The 10069-nt window shown below is 40.2% G+C and overlaps 1 protein-coding gene across 1 annotated transcript; it reads right to left on the bottom strand.

Moving 5' to 3' along the window:
- Positions 1 to 3141: 3141 nt before the first annotated feature.
- shhb (sonic hedgehog signaling molecule b) lies at positions 3142 to 8436 on the bottom strand. The gene is made up of 3 exons (XM_049599435.1): positions 8140 to 8436; positions 6922 to 7183; positions 3142 to 3983 (listed from the first exon to the last, which is right to left on the bottom strand). Exons 1-3 carry the CDS (start codon positions 8434 to 8436, stop codon positions 3310 to 3312), a joined length of 1233 nt encoding a protein of 410 aa, XP_049455392.1. The 3' UTR covers positions 3142 to 3309.
- Between the last annotated feature and the right edge of the window lie 1633 nt (positions 8437 to 10069).

Genomic DNA, 10069 nt, shown 5'->3' on the forward strand with positions numbered 1-10069 from the left:
AGTATCTCTCAACACATTTTTTGATTGTTATTTTGGCATTGAACCAGGTGGACAGAAAAAACAGCTGTAGGACCCTGATGGAAAAACTGGTACAATTTGAGTTTGGACATATATTTAGACATTCACAGAGCACTGCTACTGATGTCCATGTTGGTTTGCTTAATCCTGTGAGACTTCTGAATATTATCTTGTCAGTGTCTTTGATAACATTCTTTCTTTTTGTGAAATAAATGTCACCTTACACAATGAATCCATATTCTCTAACCTCTCTGGGATTTCTTGTCTGCATTGGCAGGAGGATCAGTGGCAGCCTCAACACACTTATTATCAAAGGTAAACACCACCATCTGCTGGTTATCATAGCACACTACAAGGGGCTAAAGATAGCTGTCGGACAGAGGTTCTCTCAATAGACTGATTCAAACACTTCCACTTTGATAGTGTTAGGTAGTCATGTTAGTTAAGTCATTAGCTTCTCAGCTGTCATTGTCTGTTTTAAACATTTCTATACTTTGAACTGAGTTTATAAAAATAACTTTGTTAAACCCTTGATATTTAGTAGTAGTTGCCCCAACTAAATATACTCTGGCATCTTCCTGTGGAGGTTCAGACACAACCCATCCTGATCCCTGCTTGTATCTCTCCTCCACATCACATCCAAGTACATTTACACTAACATTTAAACATACATTTCTTTCATCTAAGCTTATCTAGCCAAGCAGCTAATCCTATCCTGAGGACAAAACATCTCCAGCAATCACAGGCTCTGCTACAGGGTGAGCCTCATACCTTGACAGAGTATTGTATTATGGGTTGTATGTAACCTTAGGCTAAGGGTCCATATGAGCGCCAAAGTCACTTCAATTGTTCCCGTGCAGGAGAGAGCATATGTGATCGCTGCACTCAGTGTCTATTTTTCTGAACAATCCACCTTTCTTTTTTTTGTGTGGCAGCTCCTTGCGTTTCTAGTTGAAAATCTTATGCCAGCAGAGCAGATGCATATGACCTGGAGACTGTGACCAATAAAAGCAGAGTGAGCTTTTCAGGTGGGGAGCCTTAAAGAGACAAGCGCTAAAACAGAGCATTTTAGACAGAGGGTGAATGCAGCTGCTGCAGCAATGGACATTACATGGCAACAATGTTTGTTTTATAAGCATGTAATCTTTTTGTAGCAGTACCCTGACATAAAAATGAGTGAAATTAATGACATCTCTGAAAAAAACACAACTCATTTAAGGGTCTCAGCAGTGAAACATCACCAAAACAATAAATTTATTTTTTCCTGCAAAAGCTCACCTTGAGAAGTGTTTGCACAATTGATCATCGGTATAATGCTCCTCAGCCGGGTGTGTTTATATGGAAACCACAGAGACAATGTTCTCAGATATGACCAACATTTTATTCATCTGTGTAACCCACAGTACATTAAATATTTAATGATTTATAGCCCTTAAGTCAGTAGTCATTTAGAGAGACTGAGCTGTGGGCTGTCTGCCTGGCTACTCATCACTTTAAGGTCAACAGCCAGTGTATAAAAATATAATTTATTGATGTCAACATATCCATTTATGAAAATATAAGTGGCCATAACAGTCAGTTTTTACAGTCACATTAACTCTGCATTCATAAACACATGAATCACCCAGCATGGTTTTGGACCCAAACACATTAAAAAATTAAACACTTTGATTTATCACGTAGATCAGGGACACTCAACTTGCTTTGCCCGGAGGCCACTTCTGCAAAATGACAGGAGGCCAGGGACCAGACATAGCAGCCCCACACAGGTCAGGTATGCACGGAGGCATTTCTAGGAATTGAGGACATTTTGGGGGGGGCGCTCGGGGGCACCCAGCACCCTATTGGAGGCCAGATTTTGCCAGGGGGCTGTAAGTTGAGTATTGCTGACATAGATCAACAACCATTCTGTTGGTAACACATGAATAAATAAATAAATATATACATTTAGAACCATCTCCCATACCTACCTACCTACATGATACATATTTTGTCCTGTTTCGATTCAGAGACGTCAGATTGCCAAGGCAATCGAATTGCCAATGAGGTGGGATACGCCATATACCCGCATATACCCTCCACTACACCACTGATCCTCACTATACTCACTATAAAAAATGTTAAAATTCACCTGTTCTGTGCTGCAGGTAAGACAGCCAATAGTCTGTTATCAATCCCAAGACATCAAATACCGCAGCTTTGTCAGTGATACCATTTGCAGCAGTATGAAACGCCATAGGACAGCAACAGTTTATACACTGACAGACGGTGTTAGGGGAAAACACTGCCAGTAACAGTATAATATAAGGAGCTGTAAAGTCCTTATAGGGTGGGCGGGAGGGGCAGTAGATGGGTCCAACAAACACCGGACTTTCACCCCAGGAGCCTGCTGTTTGCTTCCTGTATGAATGTAAAGCCAAACCATGATGTTTTTTTTTACCTAAACCTGACCACATGCTTTTGTTGCACAAGGAACATACATAAATATAAGGTGTTTTACCAATGTTGTAAGTTTATTTTGAAAATGACTGTATGCATCTAATGAGCAGAAATTGTACGATGAGATGATGAGAACATGTTGAATCCACTCAGGTTAGCTGGAGGGCCTCAAGTGTTTGTGTTACAATGCTGAGTGGGGTTTAGCAGCAAAACGTATTATAGCCACCTAAAAACATCAGTATCAGTTTAAGTGCACGCTATATGTAGAACATTTTCACCACTTTACCTTGTCATCAGACAGCCCCTGCTGACAGGAAACTGAAGCTGTTATATCACTCTCTTCAAAGCCACCAGATGCCTTTGACAAAAACAGCAATTTTACCTCACAGGCGCCCTCCGCTGCTTTGATTGGTTGTTTTGTTTGTGTTATTGTCTGACTTCTGTGTTTAAAAAGGTTGATTCAGATTTACAGCTTAAAAAACTCACTTGGAAGACAAAACAAAGGCAAATGTGTTTCTTGCCATATCTGGCTAACTTGTAGCAGTGTCACTGTGTTCCCAGATCTCAGCAGTACTTTTTGTGAGCACAATGTAATTGATGTAAAGAACATTGGTCAAAACTACAAAAATAACAGCCAAGTTGTGATAAACCTGAATGATACTAAAACATGTTGAAAGAAAAAAAAAAAAAAAAAAGTAACAGGTGTGTGTGCGCTCTCTCAAAGAGGATGTGTAGAAAGTGATCTCTATCACCTTTAAAAGCATTTTTTAATGTTCAGCCTTAGGTGAGACCAAAAAAATGCTAATGAAAAAATTTGCTGTGAATGTTCAGTCTGTCAAAGCTATATAAATCTCAGCTTTGTGGGTGAAAAGAACTACTGTCCAAAATCCAACTTCCCACATGGTGGAGGAGCTCTGGGTACCAGTGGACTCCATCTGTTTGGTATACACTGCTGAGCTCTTTCACCATCCCAACCAGCGACAAGAATGAGCACCACAGTCGGACTGGCACAAAAACCCAGTGTGCAAGGTCATGATCTTCAACCACTGCATAGCAAGACGCCAAAACCCAGTCAACTATGATGGTTCCATGAGACGTTACAGGCGCATAAGACCCTCGATAATTCTCCACATGAATTCTTGTCACTCTTGCAGGAATGAGGCGGTCGGGCTGGTATTTCCCAACAACAAGAAGCCGCTGTCCTAGCTTTACATCACTGGCAAACACGGCCTTAATGTCCCTGCTGTTGGTACTGTTGCTGTTCATAACAAAGACAAGGTGAGCTGGAGTCAGTGTCAGTCTGCAACGAGGCTCGTCAGTCTCCAGGACATGGAACTCTCTGATAATCTGTCGGTCCTGGTCCATGAACATGAGAAAGTCACTAGGAACAACATTTCCTTGTTGGTCAGCAGTCAGCACCTTGTCTCCCACCTGGAGCTCCTTCAGTGGTTTAGTCCGTCCGTCTGCCAGGATCACGATGGACGAACCAGGGAAGCAACCTCCAGACTTCGCTGCCACAGAGTTTTCTGCAAGATTGCAACAGTAACACTTACTAGTGCTGATATATACATTTAGTAGAGTGGGTTACTATAAAGGCTGGGATATGCATAAAATAGTGCAAAGCGTAGTCCAGCCTTGTTTATAGGCATTGGAACAACTGATGTTTTCTCTGAGAAATGCTACAAAATAATGTGAAAAATACTGAGTTACTGCCTTGCGGTTGTATGCCTCAGCACACCAGTCAAGTTTCACTTAGTTTACATCCATGTCTGTGAAAACATGGACGCTTCACACACATCTTTCCGCCAGTAACACAGAAGATCAATACAATCAGCACAGATTTAAGGTGGGCACCAAAGATTACAGTCACCAATCCAGTATCTGACCAAATATTTCCCCTTTTGTTCCTGAAATATGACACTGGGTAATGGCCAAAAATTGTTCTCTGCAGAACATTATGATGTCACGGTGAACTGACCTTTGACCTTTTGGATATAAAATATCACTTCATTATTTTATCCTAGTAGACATTTGTGTGAATTTTTGTCATAATTAGCAAAAGAAGTCTTGAGTTGTGGCCAAAAACATATTTTGTGAAGTTACACTGACCTTGACCTTTGACCACAAAATTCTAATCAGTTTATTTGTAAGTCCAAGAAGACATTTGTGCCAAATTTAAAGAAATTCCCTGAAGGTGTTCTTGAGATATCGTGTTCACAAGAATGAGACAGATGCAAGGCAGGGTTCAACGCTATGGTTTTTTTTCACTTGCCCGGTCAGGCAAGTTGGTCAGAGATCTACTTGCCCGAAGTCAGTTTTTACTTGCCCTATAAAAATTGTTTAATTTAAGCAGCTGTCAAATTACACAGACTGCAGTTATTTTTATGTTATGTAATCTTTATTCACACTGTATTTATTAATTAAAACAACATATGTCATGTATTGTAGCTTAATTCCTACACAAATATGACAGTGTCAGGGCTTAAAGTGAAAAATTTGTCAATCGTTCTCCATCTATAATTTTGCTCCCTACTTGAGCCATGCCCACCTCTATTTATTTTTCACCCCTCTCTCCAGTTCTGCTGTATTAACACCGGGTTTAATATATTTTGCTTCCATCTCTCTGCCCTGCTCTACTCTACTTCAATGCTACATAGCTCTCTCTCTACTCTACCGGTAGACTACCACATCCACCTGTTGCACAAAACGCACACAGCAGTGTTTCCCCTAGGATGGAGTTGTAGCAGCGGAGGTGAAGCACACGCATGAAAAATAATTTTCACATGCATGAAACTTTTTTCCCAGCCTGCTGGGATGTTTCTATGTATCTACTGGCACCAGAAGGGCTCTTTAGGACTAAGTACATACAGTACATGTGTGCACAGTAATGAGCAGGTGAAATGTCTGTCTAGCTTACATATGAGGCGTCTCAAGATTTAGGAAAATACAATTTTATTGAATATAATAACAGTAAAAAGTCACTTGACATGCTGCTGTTTTGTGCCATGACCTATTTAAGTGTTGGAAGTTGTTATTTACGTGACAACGCCTGAACGCAACACAAGCTCAGCATGAGTGCTGCGCTGCTGTGCGAGCAGCATGTTTGTCTGTGCGTAACAGCAGTCTGTTGATGGTTATTTACACAGTGTCCATAACAATAACTTTGTCAGCTGACAAACTGCGCCGGGCTCGGGGTCAGGTTTGGTCAGGAAAATGCAGCCGAGCCGCTCTAGCGTCCTCACCTGTGTGTGTGTGTGGCAGAACTCCGCCATGCGCGATACAGAGAGCAGAGGAGAATTGTTAATACGTGACCATGTAGAGACAGAAATGACACGATAACATAACACCATAAATAGTATATTGTTATGTTATTATATGAAGCGTCCGTCGCGCAAAATAATATTGATGGGGGCTGTGGGCAGGACATTACACAGCTGTGCCTGTGACTTCAGGCAGAGAGACCGCTGCATCAGAGCTGAAGAGCACGTTTTAAAATACATTTATTTTATCAATTAGTTATTAACCTTTTACTATTTTTACCAACTTGCCCGATCGGGCAAGTGAGCTGTTAGTTTACATGCCCGACCGTGAGTTTTACTTACCCCAGGCAATCGGGCAATCCTTATTGTTGAGCCCTGCAAGGTCACAGTGACCTTGACCTCTGACCATAAAAGATCTGATGAGTTCAAAACTGAGTCCAAGCAAATATTTGTGCCAAATCTGAAGAAATTTCCTCAAGGTGTTCTTGAGATATCATGTTAACAGGGATGAGGCAGACAGACGGACGGACAACCCAATTACATGAAAATGGCAATCTTATTTGAATTTGAAGTGACTGTTTTAATTCATATTTTTATTTTCAACTTCTTTTGACAAACAGATTGGACTTCAGCTGGACATTTTCCTATAATACATTTATAATTATGGAATGTCATTTTAGTCAATAATAAATAAATAAGTATGCCTATGAAATAGATCCTGAAATAAATACATGAGGCAATAAATATATAAATGAAAGTAATGATTTAAAAGAAAAAAGTTTTTCTTTCTTTTTTTTTTGTTAAGAATGTTTTCCAGGGACTACATGAAGTCTCCTGAAAAAAAAGTCCTTTGAAAATTGTCCTAACTATTTTGTTTCTGAGGTACCTGAAGTGTCTTGCTGAGGAGCCTAGTGTCAGATATAGCAGGTCATACCTTACTACTTGCTAAAATAATGCTAAAGGTCTTTTTACACAGAGGGTGTGATGGCACACAACAACAAAAAAAATTACATCAAATGTGACACAAAGACAGTCCCCCTGTTATTTCAATAAAGTTTCTCACTATATAATGACAGGATGAGGACTTTTTGTTTGGTACCAGCTAGTCTAGCTAGTTTTCAGTAATCCAGTCAAATATCTCAGAATCTACTACATGATGGATTGGGACTGTGTCTTAAAGTCAGGTCAGGTTTGATCCACCCACCTGCTTTCACAGAGCAGTGGATGTGGGCTTTGGACTCATAGTAGACCCAGTCAAAGCCCGCCTCCACAGCCAGCCTGGACAGCATGCCATACTTGCTCTTGTCCCGGTCTGAGGTGGTGATGTCCACCGCTCTGCCCTCATAGTGCAAAGACTCCTCAGAGTGATGGCCGTCCTCATCCCAGCCCTCTGTGACTCGAAGTTTAACCCCGGGCCACTGATTCATGACTGAAATAGCCAAAGAGTTCAGTTTGTCCTTACACCTCTGAAAAGGGAGAGACATGTTATATTTATATTATTGACATCCCAGGTCTTTGCAACTTACTTGGTGAGTATAATCGTACTTAACTGATAGAAATGATGGCCAACACAAACAAAACTAGTTGTAATAACCATCACATCACTCACTTTAAACATATTATTTGGAGCCATGCTGATTTGTTTGACGTTATTTGGTCATGGTTTAATATAGATATTTAGTGATCACTTTGGCTTCATCTCATGTTTATATTTCCACTCTTTCCACTTTGTATTGCAACAGCTGAACAGCGATTTCTCTCCAGATAAATGACTTTTTTTCTTTTTTGTTTTCTTTTGGATGTTGGCATACTGTATGTGATATTGCAGGAGATATAATGAAACCTATGGCCTCTATCATGCACAACATGTCATCTTGTGTTACAGCATCTGATTTGTTTAAAGGTTCTTCAACAGATTCAATAAATCTAATATTAGTAAATACCAGATTTAAAATTAAGCAGAGCTCTGATGCACAATGAAAAACTAATCTCTTCTTAGTAAAACCAAGTTTATGGATGTAAAGAAAGATAAAAGATTGATAAATTTGTAGATGTTTGCTTACCCAAATTAAAATAAATAATAAATTAACGAAAAATATGCAGTCAGGGTCTAGTAAGTAGGCTATAAAACAGGAAGGAAATCTGTTAATTGGTGATAATAAAAGTTAAGACTTCCGCCTTGTTATATAGGCTACTGCTTAAACACACACACACACACACACACACACACACACACACACACACACACACACACACAGAGCCCTGCGTGCTCTAGACAGGAGAAACCCAAACGAAGCAGACCCCACGTTTCACCGGTAAGAAAGAGAGCGATGCGCTCTGAACCGCCTCACATCTGACATCCGCCTATTCCTTCTTATTAAGAGAATAATAATTCAGTCCGAATGAAACAGATGTTACCTACTTGTGTCATGAGTCGGTCTGCGTTGGTGTTTTCCTCATCCTTAAAAATGACATCGGGGTTGTAGTTGGGAGTCAGGTCCTTGAACCTGTCCGAGTTGCGCGTGATCTTGCCTTCGTACTTGCCGCTGGCTCCCAGGGTTTTCTCTGCCACGTTGGGGATGAATTGTTTCAGAGCCAGCGGTGTCAGCTTCTTTGGGTGCCTCCGCTTTCCGTACCCCCTGCCCGGTCCACAGCCCGAGGCGATGGACGTCAGCAGCAGGCAGAGAGACACCGACAGCATCACTCTCATCAGGACCATCTTACCTGAGAATCCTGGAGGAGGTGACGGTGCCTCCGAAGGGAATCTTTGTCTTTATCTTTCTAGAGGTACTTTTACCCACTACATCTGGAGCAGGGCAGGTGTCATAACTACTGTAGGTCTCTCTCTCTCTCTCTCTCTCTCTCTCTCTCTCACTCACTCACTCACACTCACACACACACACACACACACACACACACACACACACACAATTCAATTCTCTTCAGTTCAACAGGCTTCATTGAACATGTGTTGCCAAAGCACAAATACATTTAAAAGGCAGTGAATACAATTTACAACAGAGCAAAACAGGTCATTAAATGAATGAGCAAAATATAAAAACATATAGCTATAGTGCATATACATACATACATACATACATACATACATACGTACATATGTCATATGTCTCGTATATGTTTATCTATAAACACGTTTTATGGTTTTGTGTGAAAACAAACAAACAAACAAAATGGAGTAGAGGAATAAATAAAAAGCAGACTGTGAGCTGTAGGGAGATAAACTCCGGCTTTTATGTGTTGTTGTTGTTGTTGTTGTTGTTATTGTTGTTGTTGTGTGTATTGTAGGTGTCCTGTATATATACTGTAACTAAGTTTGCTTAAGATCAGTAAAGAAACAATTAACATATCAATACAAAATCATAGATGTAAATTGTAAACAAGGAAAACTTGTGAAATGTAGGGCTAGATAGAAAGGCAGAGTGTAATCTGTGAGGAGATGAACTCCAGTTGTTATGTGTTGTGTTGGTTGTCTCTTAGGCAGACATATCTTGCTGCATCTATGGCACTGACACTATTTTCTCCAAGGAGATGTGTCATTATAGTCTGGTCAGAGAGTGTGTCCACATCTTGGAGTTTACATTTAATTTTTGTAAATAACTTTGTTCTGATGTCTTCATGTGTGTTACATTGTAGCGGGAAATGTTGCACTCCACCTGTCTCTGGTGATGGAGGAACAGAGTGGCACACAGTATATACATTATTCTATTTATTCAATAAACTTTTTAATAAATTATGAATCATTATTCAAAGTGATCTTGACTGATAGTATGCATCAGTATGTGGTGGAGGCATACCGGATATTTTTATATTTAGATGACTGTATTACTGGAATCAACCTGTACAATACTCATCAGTACACACCCAGGAAAAAAGAATAAAGAGCACATGACCTCAGTGTACTCAGTGGTAGCTTGGACCCTGCTGACAGTCATGAGGAGTCCTGTTAACTTTTACTCCCAGATGAAAGCAGGTGAAAAGAAGGGAGGAAAGAAGACAATAATGTCTAAAAGTGAAGATGGACCAAGTGTGTTTTGAGGGACTTGAAAAGTTGATATTTTGGAGGTTTTACCTGAATACAACCATATTCACTTACTGCTAAGTGTCAAATCTGAATAACTCCAGTGAACAGACAAATACAGTCAGAGTTGCTCCTGACTATACAGTATAATCCCATGGGATTTTGGTACTTTTAACCACAGGGTTGCTGTGGGAGAGTGTTCATTCTGTAATTATACACACAAATTACACACTGTGGGTTTGGAAAACTGCTTTGATACTTTTAGATAATTTTCTTTTCTGTCTAAAATCAGTTTGAGGTGTTATTTATCTGG

The sequence above is a fragment of the Epinephelus fuscoguttatus genome, linkage group LG15 (genome assembly GCF_011397635.1).
Source record: "Epinephelus fuscoguttatus linkage group LG15, E.fuscoguttatus.final_Chr_v1".
Classification (NCBI taxonomy): Eukaryota; Metazoa; Chordata; class Actinopteri; order Perciformes; family Serranidae; genus Epinephelus; species Epinephelus fuscoguttatus.